Source organism: Musa acuminata, chromosome BXJ2-5 (genome assembly GCF_036884655.1).
Source record: "Musa acuminata AAA Group cultivar baxijiao chromosome BXJ2-5, Cavendish_Baxijiao_AAA, whole genome shotgun sequence".
NCBI classification, from domain to species: Eukaryota; Viridiplantae; Streptophyta; class Magnoliopsida; order Zingiberales; family Musaceae; genus Musa; species Musa acuminata.
In genome coordinates, this window is record NC_088342.1 from 44,556,213 (window position 1) to 44,573,202 (window position 16,990).

At 47.2% G+C, this 16,990-nt stretch overlaps 2 protein-coding genes and 2 pseudogenes across 2 annotated transcripts; 3 read left to right on the plus strand and 1 right to left on the minus strand.

Annotated features, from left to right (window-relative positions):
* The first annotated feature begins 1,168 nt into the window (after positions 1–1,168).
* Positions 1,169–5,602, plus strand: LOC135611602 (probable inorganic phosphate transporter 1-4; annotated as a pseudogene).
* A 439-nt stretch (positions 5,603–6,041) lies between these two features.
* On the minus strand, positions 6,042–7,106 carry LOC135612951 (RING-H2 finger protein ATL3-like; annotated as a pseudogene).
* A 901-nt stretch (positions 7,107–8,007) lies between these two features.
* LOC135612952 (protein FATTY ACID EXPORT 2, chloroplastic-like) lies at positions 8,008–11,569 on the plus strand. The gene is made up of 3 exons (XM_065109805.1): positions 8,008–8,544; positions 11,048–11,182; positions 11,297–11,569. The coding sequence occupies exons 1-3, from the start codon at positions 8,097–8,099 to the stop codon at positions 11,437–11,439; spliced, it is 726 nt and encodes a 241-aa protein (XP_064965877.1). The 5' UTR covers positions 8,008–8,096; the 3' UTR covers positions 11,440–11,569.
* A 4,066-nt stretch (positions 11,570–15,635) lies between these two features.
* On the plus strand, positions 15,636–16,525 carry LOC103985364 (RING-H2 finger protein ATL8-like). Its single transcript, XM_009403034.3, has one exon. It carries the CDS (start codon positions 15,810–15,812, stop codon positions 16,371–16,373), a length of 564 nt encoding a protein of 187 aa, XP_009401309.2. The 5' UTR covers positions 15,636–15,809; the 3' UTR covers positions 16,374–16,525.
* The last annotated feature ends 465 nt before the right edge of the window (positions 16,526–16,990 follow it).

A 16,990-nucleotide genomic window follows, 5' to 3' on the forward strand; every position in this document is an offset into this window, starting at 1 on the left:
AAATAAACAAACTATATATAAATATTTTATTGTAAAGTATGAAAAATACTGTTTTGTGGTTATATATTTTTAATATATAATATTATATTCCTCTAAATATTAAGATCCTTTATGTATGTTATAGTTGATATGGACAAAAATGGCAGTGTGACACGCCATCCCCTTGAGCAACACACTGCCCGAGGCTCGCCATACCCTGCAGCAGCTCGGCCTCCCACGCAACCAAAGGTACAGTCCTGCCTTGCATCAGGTAACCTCAAACCTCCTCTATAAATACCCCCGAGCCCTTGGCAAAGGGGGGGGATCACACACTCAACACACCACACGGAGGTTTCTCCTCCTCCTAAACCCCCTCCACATCTTTCGCTAACTTGATCGTCGGAGGGGTCGGGCCGAGCTCCCGGCCCGACCTGTGTGCAGGTGCGAGACGGTGTCGCCTCTTCCCGGCGCTGCGACGGAGCTTCTTCCCGACCCGACCTACCGACCCGACCTCCCGACCCGAGCTGCCGACCCGACCGGGCGACCCGAGCTGCCGACCCGACCGGGCGACCCGAACCACCATGCTCGGCCGCCGCGAGACCCCGAGGAACGCCCTAGAAAGATCCCCGTCACCCGGACCCGAACAAGCCGCGATGGCCCTGAGGCCACGGCTAAAAAAGTTACTTACCGTAACATAATGGCGCTAGAAGGAGGGCCCGGAATGACGGTACGTTAGCTTTCTCCTTGGTTGCTCCGCTGCCGACCTGCACCGGCAGCAGCGACTTCTGGGGCCGGTCTCGGCTCCTCGGCCCCGTGAGTCGGCCTCTTGGCCCCATGCGCGCGACCGGCCCGCGCGGCTCAGTCCCACGCGCGCGGCCAGCCCGCCCGCGTCGGCCCCACGCGCGCAACCAGCCCGCGCGTCCCGAGCTCCTCGGCCACGCGCGCGACCAGCCCGCGCGTCTCGGCCACTCGGCCCCGCGCGCCTCGGGCCCCTCGGTCCCACGCGCGCGGCCAGCCCGACCGCGTCCCACACGCGCGGCCAGCGCGACCGCGCCGAGCGCCTCGACGCCTCGGCCCCTCGGTCCCACGCGCGCGACCAGCCCGCGCGTCCCGAGCTCCTCGGCCACGCGCGCGGCTCGGCCCCACACGCGCGGCCAACCCGTCCGCGTCGGCCTCACGCGCGCGACCAGCCCGCGCGTCTCGGCCACTCGGCCCCACGCGCGCGGCCAACCCGCGCGCCTCGGGCCCCTCGGTCCCACGCGCGCGGCCACCCCGCCCGCGTCCCACGCGCGCGACTAGCCCGTGCGCCTCGACCTCTCGTGGGCCCCTCGGTCCCACGCACGCAGCCAACCCGCGTGCCTCAGTTCCTCGGCTACAGCCGAGATCTTTGCGCGGCCTCGGCGCCTCGGCCCCTCCCGCAGTTCTCAGAGCCTACCTCGCCTTCTCCTCTAGACCTCCCTGTTCGGCTTCTCCTTCCTGCGACCAAGCTCTGGTCTCCCTCTTCTACTCCTCTTCTTATAGAGCGGTTGCACAAGCAAAGGAAAGTACGCTGCAACGATGGCCGGAGGTCAGCTCCAGGTGCTCGGGGCACTCGACCTTGCCAAGACGCAGTGGTATCACTTCACGGCCACCGTCATTGCTGGCATGAGCTTCTCCACTGACGCCTACGATCTCTTCTGCATCTCCCCCGTCACGAAGCTCCTTGGCCGCGTCTATTCCTTCGACCCCAACTCGAAATCGCCCGGGACGCTCCCGTCCAACATGTCCGCTGCCATCATCCGCGTGGCCTTCTGTGGTGCCCTCTCTGGCCAGCTCTTCTTCGGGTGGCTCGGCGACAAGCTCGGCCGCAAGAAGGTGTATGGCATGATGCTCATGCTCATGGTCATCTGCTCCGTCGCGATCGGCCTCTCCCTCGGTCACACCGCCAAGGGCGTCATGGCCACCCTCTGCCTCTTCCGCTTCTGGCTCGGTTTGGTATCGGTGGCGATTACCTGCTCTCCGCCACCATCATGTCGGAGTATGCCTACAAGAAGACCCGTGACGCCTTCATCGTAGTCGTTTTCACTACGCAAGGCTTCGGCATCCTCACAGGTGGAATCGTCTCCATCATCATCTCCGCCGCCTTCAAGGAGCGCTTCGACTATCCGGCCTACAGGGACGACCGCACCGGCTCCACCGTCCCGGAGGCCGACTACATCTGGTGCACAACTCTCATGCTGGGCACCCTCCCGGCTGCTTTAACCTACTACTGGCGGATGAAGATGCCAGAGACCGCGCGGTACACTGCCCTTGTTGCCAAGAACGCGAAACGGGCGGCCCCCGAATATCGAGGTATTATCCAACAGACTCAAACGTGCTCCCCACTTACCTCGGGATCGATCGGCCTCGTGCGCAGCCAGCAAGCAGCACCGCTGCCTCGGCCACTCGGCCTCATGCGCAGCCAACACGCTGCATCGCTGCCTCGGCCACTCGGTCTCGTGCGCAGCCAGCACGCAGCCTCGCTGCCTCGGCCACTCGGCCACATGCGCAGCCAACACGCCGCCTCGGCCACTCGGCCTCGTGCGCAGCCAGCACGCAGCCTCGCTGCCTCGGCCACTCGGCCTCGTGCGCAGCCAGCACGCAGCCTCGGCCGCTCGGCCCCATGCGCGGCCGGCAAGCAGCATCGCTGCCTCGGCCACTCGGCCACATGCGCGGCCAACACGCTGCCTCGCTGCCTCGGCCACTCGGCCTCATGCGCAGCCGGCAAGCAGCATCGCTGCCTCGGCCATTCGGCCACATGCGCAGCTAACACGCTGCCTCACTGCCTCGGCCACTCGGCCTCGTGCGCAGCCAGCACGCAGCCTCGCTACCTCGGCCACTCGGCCGCGTGCGCAGCCAGCACGGAGCCTCGCTGCCTCGGCCGCTCGGCCCCATGCGCGGCCGGCAAGCAGCATCGCTGCCTCGGCCACATGCGCGACCAACACGCTGCCTCGCTGCCTCGGCCACTCGGCCACATGCGCAGCCAACACGCTGCCTTGGCTCCTCGGCCACATGCGCAGCCAACACGCTGCCTCACTGCCTCGGCCACTCGGCCTCACGCGCAGCCGGCAAGCAGCATCGCTGCCTTGGCCACTTGGCCACATGCGCAGCCAACACGCTGCCTCGCTGCCTCGGCCACTCGGCCTCATGCGCAGCCAGCACGCAGCCTCACTGCCTCGGCCGCTTGGCCACATGCGCAGCCAACATGCTGCACGCTGCCTCGGCCCCATGCGCGGACGCGGCCTGCCAACACCGAGCACCTCGGAAACTCTCTACCGAAATCCCACCTCAGCGCGACCTGCCCGCCTGAGCGGTGTCCCTCGGTCGCAGCCTGCCTGCACCGAGCACCTCGGCCAATCTCTGCCGAGACCCACCTCGGCGCGGCCCGACCGCCTGTCGTGTTCCTCGGCCGCGTGGTGCCCGAGGCCACGTCCTCGCGTCCTGCCCGCCTGATCGTGCTACTCGGCCACATGGCCCTCGCGACCACGCCTGCGCGGTCTGCTCGCCTGCGTCGTGCTCCTCGGCAGCATGATGACCGAGACCACACCTGCACGACCTGCCCGCCTGCGTCGTGCTCCTCGCTTCCATCATCCCCGAGACACACCTGCGCGACCAGACCGCCTGCATCGTGCTCCTTGGCTCCATGTTCCCGAGACAGACCAGTGCCACCAGTACGCTTGCGTCGTGCCCCTCGGCTCCATAAACCCCGAGATACGCCTGTGCGGCCAGCCTACCCGCGCCGAACTCCTCGGCCATATCCATTGCCTTGCCCACCTGGGTCACGTCCCTCGGCTGCAGCCTGCCTGCGCCGAGTGCCTCGGCTCCATGCTTGCCGAGTCCGCCACCTCGGTCGCATAATGCCCGAGGCCTCCTCGGTCGCTTAATGCTCGAGGACACCCCCTTTGGCTTCACGCCACCCGAGACACACCTGCGCGGTCACCCCGCCTGCGTTGTGCTCCTCGGCCCTCGGCTCTACCTCATCCCGAGACCACACCTGCGCGGTCACCCCGCCTGCGTTGTGCTCCTCGGCCCTCGGCTCTACGCCATCCCGAGACACACCAGCGCGGTCACCCCGCCTGCGTTGTGCTCCTCGGCCCCCGGCTTCACGCCACCCGAGACCACACCTGCGCGGCCAGCCCGCCTGCGTTGTGTACCTCGGCTCTCGGCTTTACAACACCCGAGACCACACCTGCGCGGCCTGCCCGCCTGCGTCGTGCTCCTCGGCTCTTCGGCTTTACGCCACCCGAGACCACGCCTGCGCGGCCCGCCCGCCTGCGTCGTGCTCCTCGGCTCTTCGGCTTTACGCCACCCGAGACCACGCCTGCGCGGCCCGCCCGCCTGCGTCGTGCTCCTCGGCTCTTCGGCTTTACGCCACCCGAGACCACGCCTGCGCGGCCTGCCCGCCTGCGTCGTGCTCCTCACCTCTTCGGCTTTACGCCACCCCAGCTCGCCTGCGCAGTGCTCCCCGGCCCTCATCGGCTCCATTTCTCCCGAGTACAACTCTGCGGGACTTCTTGACTGAATTGCGCACCTCGGCCTCGTGCTGCTCGAGACGCGTTCGCGCGACCGACCCGTCTGCGTCATGCCCCTCGGATCCGCAGGAACAGCCGACTTGAAGTAAGAAGCCATGCATCGGACTACCTGCATGCGAAAACCGACGCATAGCTCCTTTCGGGGGGGGTATATGATATGGACAAAAATGGCAGTGTGACACGCCATCCCCCTGAGCAACACACTGCCCGAGGCTCGCCATACCCTGCAGCAGCTCGGCCTCCCACGCAACCAAAGGTACAGTCCTGCCTTGCATCAGGTAACCTCAAACCTCCTCTATAAATACCCCCGAGCCCTTGGCAAAGGGGGGGGGGATCACACACTCAACACACCACACGGAGGTTTCTCCTCCTCCTAAACCCCCTCCACATCTTTCGCTAACTTGATCGTCGGAGGGGTCGGGCCGAGCTCCCGGCCCGACCTGTGTGCAGGTGCGAGACGGTGTCGCCTCTTCCCGGCGCTGCGACGGAGCTTCTTCCCGACCCGACCTACCGACCCGACCTCCCGACCCGAACTGCCGACCCGACCGGGCGACCCGAGCTGCCGACCCGACCGGGCGACCCGAACCACCATGCTCGGCCGCCGCGAGACCCCGAGGAACGCCCCAGAAAGATCCCCGTCACCCGGACCCGAACAAGCCGCGACGGCCCCGAGGCCACGGCTAAAAAAGTTACTTACCGTAACAATAGTCATTAACATCTACATGAAAAAATTCATATTAATAATTAAATAAAAATTCTCAATAACTTATATAATTTAAAATAATTTTATATAAAAATTAATATATTTTATGAATGAGTGTAACTCGAGTGAAACTCTAAGTGTAATGATTTTTTAGATAGTTTAGAATAGTTATATATATATTAATATATTTTATAGTATAACTTAAAAATTTTAGTTTTATCATAATTTTAAGATAAATTTATATCAAAATTAATATATTTTTTAATATGATATGTGCATGAGTGTAACTAAGTGTAATGAATTTTTGTAGGTAAATTGTGAGGAGGAGGAGACGAAGGAGGCAAGGAAAGGAGACGTAGGGGGAGGATGAGAAAGAGAAAGATAGAGCGAAGGAGTAGGGGGAGGAGGTGATGGAGAGAGAGAGAGAGAGAAGTGGAAGTAGAGGAGACTAAGAGGAAATGGGAGGAGGAGAAAATGATAGAGATAGAAGGAGATGGAGGTGGAATGACAGGTGAAGTGGAAGAAGACGAATAAGAAGAGGAGAAAAAAAGGTGAAGAGGAAGGAGGAGGAGACCGAGTGAAGACATATTAAACATAAAATATATATTAATATATTAGTGAAGATATATATTAAACATAAAATATATATTAGTAAAAACCCAACATGAGAGCCCATCCAATAAGAGTTAATTACTACAGTTCTTTTTGGATAAATTACCCATAACTTAAACATAAAAATATATATTAATATTTTAGCCCAAGAAAACAAAAAGAATTCAAAGAGACTTAGCTGTTGACTTTGTTTGGAGATGAGAAGAATTCGTCATCACCTTAATGTAATGAGGATGATATGTAACAGTAAAAATTTATCTATGAATCTGACATTTCTTCTTACATTTGCTGCAGTTCTAAGCTTTCAACTTGAAGCTCTATGAACGGTACTCACGAGCTGGCCGGAGATTTTGGAGGGTGAACGACCCCCTCTGTGGATGATTCCGACCCCTGCTCAATGTCGCCTCCTCTTGGGCTACAAGAAGAACCAGCTGCCGTCTTCCCCTGGCTCCAAAGCCTTCTCAGTGAGTTGAACCGAGCTGAAACCGGCTATTTCGTCACTTCCACGGCGAGCCTACTTGGTATCTCAATCGCCAGGGCACCAGAAGAGCTCGAAGGCCCTTCCGGTGAGCATGAGTTCCCTGCATTCACCTGATTCTGGCTGCCCCATATCAAGACGTTTGCCGGGAGGACCGGAGAAGTAGCAGGCGGTGGAGCTTCCGTCGAATCAGCGCCGGAATCTGGGTTCATGGAAGGTTCGACGCCGACTGGGGTCCGGCAGAGCGGGCAGGTGGAGTGGGATAGGAGCCACATGTCGATGCACTCGAGATGGAACCCATGGCTGCAGCCGGGCAGCATCCGAGCCCCCTCTCCATCGGCCAGCTCGGAAAGGCAGACGGCGCACTCGAGGCCCTCCTTGAAGTCCGCCGCCCTGTATACGGTGACCGGCAACGACCGGAGCGCGGCACTGTCCAGGCCGCCTCCGGTGTCGGGGCCGAGGCCAAGGTCTGCAGCGACGAAGATGAAGCGCGGCCGGGAGCGGCCGCGTGGGGCCGCATCGGGGCGACGCAGGTAACGCCTGGCATAGAGGTAAACGAAGAAAAAGAAGACTACGGCAACGAAGAGGAAGATGACCGCCGCTATCATCTCCCTGCTGCTTATACTCACGGCGGGCGTATCTCCGCGGCCGCCGCCCATCACCTGATCAGCTGGCTCCGACACCCACCGCCGGTGCTGATCGATATCTCTCCGACTCCTTGAGCAAAGCTAGAACTGGAGACGAATGAACGTAGTAGCAGTAGTAAAGAGCCGAAGGTGCTGTTTCCGTGCAGATGGTGTTGGAACAGTTGGGTCGCCCTTTTCTTGACACGGATCGTAGATTCAACGACGACGACTCGGTGGAGAGAGGAATGCGGTCGTCCCGGGCGGGGACGCCGCGTTGGCGTTTGACTCTTGAGGTTTCCACGATCACGGTTGGATCGAAGACGTGATCCTCAAGTAGTTCACATCAGATTTCTTGCTCCAATCTTTTTCTTAATAGATTGTTTGGGGTTTCTTAACGATGATAAGATTCTCTGACTCGGTATTAACTCATCTAAGTACCCATAAATTTTATGTGACTAATGATTCACGTATGAACCATCTCAACGTGGCCTACACAAACTTAGTATTATAAGCACTAAGCTGAAAGTTGTCAGAGAGTTGATTACATTCCCACTCTCGTACATAAACTCGTGTCTTATGCGACTTGAAATGCCATGACCAAAACCCACCTTCAACACCATATATATATATATATATATATATATATATATATATATATATCAGTCTTTTGCAGCCTCTTTATGTCTTTATATCTTCGGCACGCAAAGGATCTGATGGATGTTGGACTTGCTTTGATGAGCCAAAGATTGATCCATGATCTTTTTATGTACGGTGATGCATCGCTAGAGCAACGGTGATGCTCAGCTGTATGACGCAAATCAGGGTTTACGTTTTCTTTCCTATAGAAACTCTTGCGGACTCGCAGGTGGTCCCGCTTTGTCTGCCACAAAATGTGTGCTCATGTTAGTCAAATCTGTCTGAAGCTGGACAGCCAATCCTCCAAACGATTTAGCTCGGACGAGGCTCCAAACAGGGAAACCTTTTCTTGCATTGGTGGCCATAGCGTGGGACCCACTTATGTTTCGCCGGAAGACGATGTAAAAGGTATAGTTCCTGCCTCGGTTTGGACAGCTAAGCAGTGTCTCTCCAGAACATTGCTGCCTTTACGCCCGAGTTCGACCGGTTCGCCGTGCAAAGCAAAACCGGAGATGGCAGTCGCCTCCACCGCCGCCGCTGTTGCCCTCTGGCCGGCTTCCCAGTCTGCTCTCTTCCTCCGCCGGCCCTCCTCTCTCGCCTCCAAGCTTCCATCCTACTATCCGCCGCGCGGTTCTTGCGCGCTCAGATCCGCCGCCCTTGTCACTCCCCTCCCCCGTCCTACCCCTCGTCGACCCGAGACTCGTCTCTTCGCGAACGAATCCGAGTCCCCGGATATCGAGGTGGAGATTGGAAACGACGGAGGCTCGGGAGGAGGAATCGAGGGGTCCGATGGCGGATCAGGTGGTGGTGGTGAGGGTGGGGACGATGGTAAGAACGGAGGGGCGGGGGATTCCGGGGAGAGCGAAGAGGGAGGAGCGGATAAGGAGAAGAAGGTGGAGCATGAGGGCGGGATGTCCATGTCGCAGAAGGTGACGCTGGGCTATGCGGCCCTCGTCGGAGGTGATCCCTCATTCCCACCATTCTTTCTTTCCCTTCAGTCATCTTCGTAAGTCTATGTTTCTTAAGGTATAACATTGGATACACACAACACGTTTCATGTAATCTTTCAACATATTTGATGTCTAATTCTTGTGCAATTCAATAAGAAATACTGACATTTGCTCTTGGTTGAGTTGATCTGGAATAGTACAGGTTATGATTGGAAAATGAAATATCTTGTTTTGCCTAAATTTGTATTTTTGAGTGAGGTTTTTCTGTGCTCATAGATTTTTTTGTTTGTAGCTGTACATTTTTACCAAATTGAACTCTAGCATATCCTGTTTCTAAGTGAGCTTCATATTGAAAATCCTATTGAATGTAGCATATAAGTTAATTAGAAGTTTAATGAGATGAGACCCTGTATTGTGCCTCAATCTCAAGTTTTGATAGAATTAGAGAATCATAGTAGGATATATTCTTATTAAATTAGAGTAATGACATTCTGTTTATAGACGAAGGCAAGCTAATGTCTCACTAAAATGATGATGCACATCTTGACGTCATTGGTGATATAAACTTTTGCTAATAAGCAATGCTGTTTTGAAAACTTCCTCAGTTGATTTATTTTATGTATATATGTATATAATTAATTCGTATTGTATGTATGTATTGTAGTAAGCTTCGCTATACTATGACGTACTACTCGGTATGGGTGGTACATACCGGTCCGACATGAGACCGGATGGGCGATATATCGGTATGCCCCCATGTATACTATGTCAGCACGCTTAGTATGACTTGATACGGCTCGATACGTATCATACTGATGGCTGGTTGGTATAACGATACGGACCAGTAAGACGAACTGTGTATTGTAGTTTGTATATTAACCAAAAGAAATTGTCTCATGGGCTTACCATCTAATATAAATTGAAAGTTGTAACCACAACTTCAAGACCAAAAAATAAAGAGGTAACTTGCTGATATTTCTAAAATGATAAACCTTCAATAAATTTATAATGATATATGCTTTCATAAAGTCATTTGTTGTCTCTTTCTGTAAGTCATTAATCGTAACATGGGGTAATAAATTATTTATACATACTACGTAGATTGAGTGCTTATGAAATTCATTATTGTGATTTGTAGCTTCAATAATTTAAGGATAAATGCTTACATGTATAGTAGCGCCTTCAATTTAATTTTTTTTTAAGGGATTAGTCATTTACTTGATGGCAGTTCTCTAGCATCTACATCAATACTGGTGTTTGAATTTAGTTTTGGCCAGAATCTCATATAGTGTTAATTTTGGAGAATGACTGTTGTTAGTAAAATACTAAATAAATAGATGCCAAAATGCTGATCAAATGTCCTTGATGGTGTAGTATTTATTACTTGCACTGGTGATCCTTTCATGCAATAGCAGTTCCTTGGTAGAAACTGCACTTCTAAGCCTTCTAAAATATATGACTCTTTGTCAAATATCCACTGATGCTCTTTCTATAATAGTTTAAAGCAATGTTGATCTCTATGTTTTAAATAGAAATATTCTTAGTACTAGTGCTATAGTTCTGAGGGACCTTATCCTTGTTCTCACAATCTACCTTTTAGTTTCTTATGTGGAAGGAGGTTTTTTACTGCTGTGCCAGTATTTATGTGAATGAAAATAGACTATGGTTGATCTCTCACCAGTACTTTGTATGCTGATCGTGGACTTAAAAACAAAAGGATTAAGCAGACATATATAGCACAATGCTTCAAGTTTAGGTTAAAATAATCCAGCTTTTTCGCAGATTAAGTTCTTTTGTATATGTATAACATCTTGTTTTGAAGTAGTTGATTTTGAGAAATTAGAATTGTTATAAGAGACTAATGAATCCCCAGATCTGTGATGGTTTTGATAACAAAGGAAGGTTCTGACAAATTTCTGTCAGAAGATCAGACCTTGGTAGAAAGTGTAGAAGATCATTATCAGTGCACCAAATTTCAGATATTAGCCAAGCGTGTGCCAGTGGTCATCATATCTGAAAAATATATTGGATTTCATGATTGTCCTCTTCAAGCTAGGTTTGCTGGCATAGTTGACCTGTAACTGCTTGGAAAAAATGACCATCCATCATAGGACAATATTGCTGAAGTCATTTTTATGAACTGTCCTCACACAAATATATAAACAGTTACATATATCACGGACAATTATCTTTTGCAGTTACTCTCCTGGACAATTGATTTTTGGTGGTTAGGAATGTCAAGATATTATGAATTAGATTTTTGAATCAACAGAGTGGACATTTCTTTGACAATTCTGTTCTGTAAAAGTCTATCGCAAGGTGCTTTACACTATGATCTATGGATGTTCTTCGAGTTATGATAACTCATCACTAGTCTAGTGTCAAATTGTATTATTAGTTGTTATACTATATGGACTTGTTCTCATTTATTTAGGTTTATTGTGCTAACATATTCCTGAAATAGAAGTTCGAATGATCAGTTAAACTTGTGGTCTTGGCTTATGTTCTCACAGTTGGTGGCATCATGGGATATGTTAAAAGTGGGAGCCAGAAGTCATTAGCTGTTGGAGGGATAGCAGCCTTGCTACTGTATTTTGTGTATACACTACTTCCAGTTAGACCAGCCTTTGCATCATCTCTCGGTCTAGGTAGGCCAAAAACATTGCTATTTGTGTTGGAGCTTGATATCTCTATTGCTGTCAGTCCTGATTTCTCTACTGACGGTATTTTATTGTTGTTTTGTTAAATTGCTCTGCATCTAGGTTTATCTGCAGCTCTCCTGGTAGTGATGGGTTCTCGCTTCAAGAAGTCCGGGAAGATCTTTCCCGCAGGCATTGTGTCTCTCGTGTCATTCATCATGGTTGGTGGTTATTTTCATGGAATCCTACGTAGTTCTCATGTTTAAATGCCCACCGGCTACCATCAGTAGATTTTGCAACCAGTGGCTGTTGTTAGGACAAACTGTCTGTTCTTGAACACTTTTTCTACATTTGTTGTTGTCTGTCATAAAGATATGGAAGCTGTTTACCCCTTGATGAGTTTGTGTGATGCCCAAACTTTAGTAACCTGCGATTACTCTTTACTGAAGTCTTTTTCCCTGTCACCAGTAACTTAGCATTTATCTATAGCAGTAACAGCATGTTTCTGGATGCAGCAAGCTGATCATGAACAACAAATAGAGTGATGGACAAGTGCCCAAAGATGCCATGGCACAAAATGGTTTCAATTGGTAACAGAATGGTTATTTTCCTGATCAAGCTTCTTGTGACAGTGACAGTTGTGATTGTTGACACTGCAAGCAGATTAGCTGAGTTGAGATTCTCATTTTGATAGATATCATATAAGATTCAATGGTGCAATATTTAGCACTTGGAAGGATCTCCATGGTTGTGAATGGATCTTGAAAACTTGCTTGTTCACTGAATCCAACTCAATGACAGGAGTCTTAAAGCTGGATTCACAATGTGAAGATTGATTGGTATGGATCCTCAATGTATTATTACTTATGGGACTTACATAAGAAGTCCCAATCCTTGAGATGAGAATATCGAGGTTAATATATGGAGTTGCTAAAAAAATAAAAATAAATATTTTTATTCATAAATAATTAGGCACGACTTTTATGAATGTATAATAAGAGAAAATTATTTAATTTTTTTTTATATAAAGGATGAGTGACAAAGACAAAATCCAAGTTTAAGATTTGATGGTAAGTTATCAAAGTTTTTATCAACTAAGTTAGTTTATAACTTCAAAATTATTATTATTATTGTTATAATCATCTACATCCACATGTAAAATTATTATTATTATTGTTATAATCATCTACATCCACATGTGTTGAAGATAATTATAAATATTATAATTAGCAAAACCTGAAATAATTAGTAGATGGATGAGAGGTAGAAAGATATAAGAAAATTTTATTAGGAACTATAAATAAAAATTTAAATACTCGACATAATATTATGTATCTCAATGATGACGGTAAAATATTATATTAGTTGTAATATATTGTTTGTAAGAGATTAATGTTAGATTTTGTTGTCTTATATAATTAGGTATATATATTATAGATATGATTATATTTTGATTATGAATATGACCAATAGAAAGTAAGTCCTATGCTAGAATTATTTTGATTAAAAATTAAAAACTTTTAGAAATTAAAAATTTTTAACTGATGTCCTCAATTATAAAATTGATTAATTTGATTTATTTTAAATTAAATAATTTTTATTAGACTTAACATAATAGTATTTTAACTATTAGGTCAATTTGGATAGCTCAGGCTTACCTAATTAAATATGGTTGACTAATATAAGAGTTCCATACGAAATTAAAAATATAAATCATAATTTTCTTTGATATTTTATATATGATATTTTGATTACATTTTACCTGTGATAAATAAAAAATTATTATTATTTTTGGATATTTGTTTGATTGTTCATATGCATATGTTTAAAATTATGAAATAATATTTTTTTTTACATAAAGATATGATTTATGCTTCATCATTATTATAGTTATCATATGAGTTTTTCATTAATGTTCAATAATTATTATGGTTATTATTATTAATGAATTATTTTATTATAAATTAAATTAAAAATTTTTGATGAATATTATTTGTAACTCATATCCTTAAGTTGTATCTAATTAGTAGCTGCGAAAATAATGTTGGATGATAGACTTATGAAATATGAGTTACAATAAAAAATTTATCATCTATAAAATATTTTTTAAATTATATTATTATATTATTATATTTGTCTAACTAATAATTTATAAAATTATATTAAAAAAATAATTTTAAATAATATTAAGAAAAATAATATTCATAAAGAAGAATTTATAATTATATGATGAGGTAGGATAAAGTTGTTTTGGATATTCTTATAATTTATAGTTATATACATAAAGTTAGCAACACTATTTTACGAGGATGATATCAATTATTTATAAATTTTTTTATAAGTATTAATTTATTATTATTTGATTTCAGATTTTGATATTAAAAGTTTTCATATAACAGTAATATAAGAATGATTTTAATACTCACAATTATCAAAATGAACTCTCGATTAGGAATCTTATCACCAAGTTTAGCGTGCAAATGGTACCGCTGTTGATGGGGACTGAGGCGGTCAAAGCAGGTGGCCCCTTTGGTGGTGGGATGCTATCACGAAGGAATCAACGGGACGATGGCAGCAATGAAGGAAGGAAGGAAGGAAGGATAGGGTAGAATCAGGGACCAGTTCGGTCGTCCGGCCTCGACGGTTCCTATCGGTGGTCGTAAGGTTCTCATCGACGTAAGCGTTATTGCTCACCGTTCGTGGGCTGTCATCTTTCCGACCATCACTTTCCTGCATCCCTTTCTATGTTCTCATCTCATCGTTGATTCCTTCAAGGATAAAAAGCTGTGATGTCTGTTCATCGGGACTCCGTCAGCAACCAGGTGGCTGAGGCAATTCTCCTCTCTCTCTCTCTCTCTCTCTCTCTCTCTCTCGGACACACTCAAATTCTCTTTTTGTTTTAGCTTTGTGCATCTTCTTCTCCCTTCGCTCTCTATCTCTCTCTCTCTTTCTCTCTCTCTCTTTCAGATGACACATTCTCTTTTTAGTGCAGCTGTATACAGCATCTTTTTCCTTTGCTTTCTCGTGTTGCCATTCTTTAGAGTTTATGAACGGAGCTGACCTTATATTAGCTTAATCTTTTGAGATGAATGGTTGTTCAACAAATGTTTTATGGCATTAAAGTAGATTATAAGGTTGAAGTGATAATGATTAATCATCTAATGGATAATTAATCTAGTAATAGTGTTTTACAATCTTTAACACAGAAACAATTAATCTATGGGAATGAATATATTCGACTCATTTACTTTATAATCTTTGGATCATTTACTAAATTGATGGTTCATAATTGATGATTTATGTTCATGCTTTGTTGTTCTTAGCAATAATGCCATTATGATGATGCATTAGCCACATGTAAAACTTTGAGGCATCTCATTCAGAGTTGAGCAGTAACATTTGATGGCAGCAATCACTGCTTTCTTTTGTTCTCTGCTGCACCTGCTTTCACATTTCTCTACATTGGCTGTGCTTTTGAGCCATTGCTTTCATGGCATTTGGTAAAAGATAAGATGCCAATAACACAATTGGAGCTTATCTTATCTTCCAAGGGAATCATCTTGGAACACCATCCAACTCTCCAGCCTTTCTGTGGTCAGAGAGAGAGAGAGAGAGATAGAGTGGGTGGTGGAGAACCTACAGATGTTACACCTCTATATGTTGTGTGTTCCATGAACTTAATAAGCTAATAGAGAGAGAGAGAGAGAGAGAGAGAGAGAGAGAGAGAGGGTGGTGGAGAACCTACAGATGTTACACCTCTATATGTTGTGTGTTCCATGAACTTAATAAGCTAAGAGAGAGAGAGAGAGGGTGGTGGAGAACCTACAGATGTTACACCTCTATATGTTGTGTGTTCCATGAACTTAATAAGCTAATAATATCCTTGACAGTGGAGATCTGACACTGCTCATGGCAACCATCAGTCTAATCTCTCTCTTTTCCTTCTTCTTTGTTCACTCAGTAGTTTGCTAGTCAAAACTTGAAGTGTATCTGTCATCTTCAACATAAGTCAAGCTTCAATTAGGTCAAACTGCCTCATATCATGAACATTTCATGGTACTGCAAGTCACATTAATTCCAAGTGGAAGATGATTATATTGATATATGAGTTTGCATTGTTTTACTATATTATTTTCACATTTTGAGCATCACTTAACATGATTTATAAGTTTTAGATCATTGCTCCTCAGGTGGGATTGCAGTACATCAACAACAGCTTGCCACAAAATTATGCTGCCTCATTATGAATCAGTGATGGCATCAAAGAAACTTTTCTGAGATCTTTTTGCCACCACCATCTTGCCCTCATCATCTCCCACTCACATACTGCTGGTTGGCATGTTTGCATGGAGAAATCTAATGTCCCATATAACTCTCTCTCTCTCTCTCTCTCTCTCTCTCTCTCTCCTTTTCCTCTTTTCAAAAGCAAAGCCAGAAAGGAAATAAAAAAAAGACAGAAAAGCTTAGGCCAGCCCACCAACTTCCACCATCATCCAATTCCCCTTATTAAAGGCCATCCTATCTCGGCTTTCTTCCCCTTGAACTCTCCTCCTCATCCTCCACATAACACCTCCATCAGTGTCTTCGCTTGTTCTTTGTTCGTCTTCTTTCTCTGCCATTGACAACATTCAGTGCTATGCGCAGAACCATAGAGTACTGCGACTTGAGACTTGTGCTGGTTCAATTCGTTGAAGAGACCGCTCTCTTCTTGTCTCTCATGGTCAAGTGGCTGCTCCTTCCCTCCTACGGCTGGTGGCCTGCTGCTGCTATTTCCTCCTCTTCGGAAGACAGCACCATCGCCGAGGCCAAAGCTCGTCACTGCGCCGCGGCCCGGGCGGTGAGGGAGAGCCTACACGTCTCGACCTACGCCGAGCTGGTAGGAGAGCAGGAAGAGTCAGCCACGGCCGACGCAGCAGCAGCAGCAGCAGCAACGACGTGCGCGGTGTGCCTGAGCGAGGTGGGGAGGCAGGACAGCGTGTGGGAGCTGCGGAACTGCAGGCACGTGTTCCACCATGGCTGCCTGGACCGGTGGCTCGACCACGACGAGCACCTCAGCTGCCCGCTCTGCCGCGCGCCGCTGCTCGCCACGCGGCCATCCGCTTCTCCTCCTCCTCCCCCGCCGGCATCGGAGCCCAGCTGGGCCGTGGAGCGCCTTCTCTACCTCTTCGGGGACGACCTCCTCCTCGCATCTCCTACATAGCTTCATGCTCCGTTACATCACATGGAGCTCAGTCGGTTTTTGGTTCATCGAGGGGTTTGTTTACATGCATATAGCATCCAAAAGAGCAAGTGTTATATACATATTTAGATTCTTCATTAGAAGATTACCAATGAAACTTAGTATTCTTCTTACATGTTCTAATTATAAGATGATTTTTGGCATCGCAAAATAAATATCATCAAACCAACACAAGTGCTCAATACATGTTTTAGATTCTCACCAAGAAATCTGCCAATGAGTTCAGCTGATATATTGAGATTAGTGTTCATCATAAGGAACATAACTATGTTTAAGTAATTGCATAGTGTTCTTTGACTATGGTTTTTGATATTGGGATAATACTAAGCCAAATTTCTTTAAAAGACATGACTCAAATGTTCCTGAAAATATAACTAAATTGGGTTTAGGTCTTTGTAAGTCATTTCAAGATTTTCATAAATTTCGATAATTTTTCAAAAATTAAAATCTAAATTACACTTTTTTTTTTTGAATGAGAGTGCAGATAGACCCAATGATGGGTTAATGACGAAGCTCAACTATAATGTAAAATATGCTCATCTCATGTCTAGAATGAATGATAAACATATTGTGCATCG

Coding starts and splice junctions, on each gene's coding strand:
- LOC135612952 (XM_065109805.1), top strand. CDS start 8,097: ATGGCAGTCGCCTCCACCGCCGCCGCTGTTGCCCTCTGGCCGGCTTCC. Junction 8,545..11,047: donor CTATGCGGCCCTCGTCGGAG/GTGATCCCTCAT, acceptor ATGTTCTCACAG/TTGGTGGCATCATGGGATAT. Junction 11,183..11,296: donor TGCATCATCTCTCGGTCTAG/GTAGGCCAAAAA, acceptor CTCTGCATCTAG/GTTTATCTGCAGCTCTCCTG.
- LOC103985364 (XM_009403034.3), top strand. CDS start 15,810: ATGCGCAGAACCATAGAGTACTGCGACTTGAGACTTGTGCTGGTTCAA.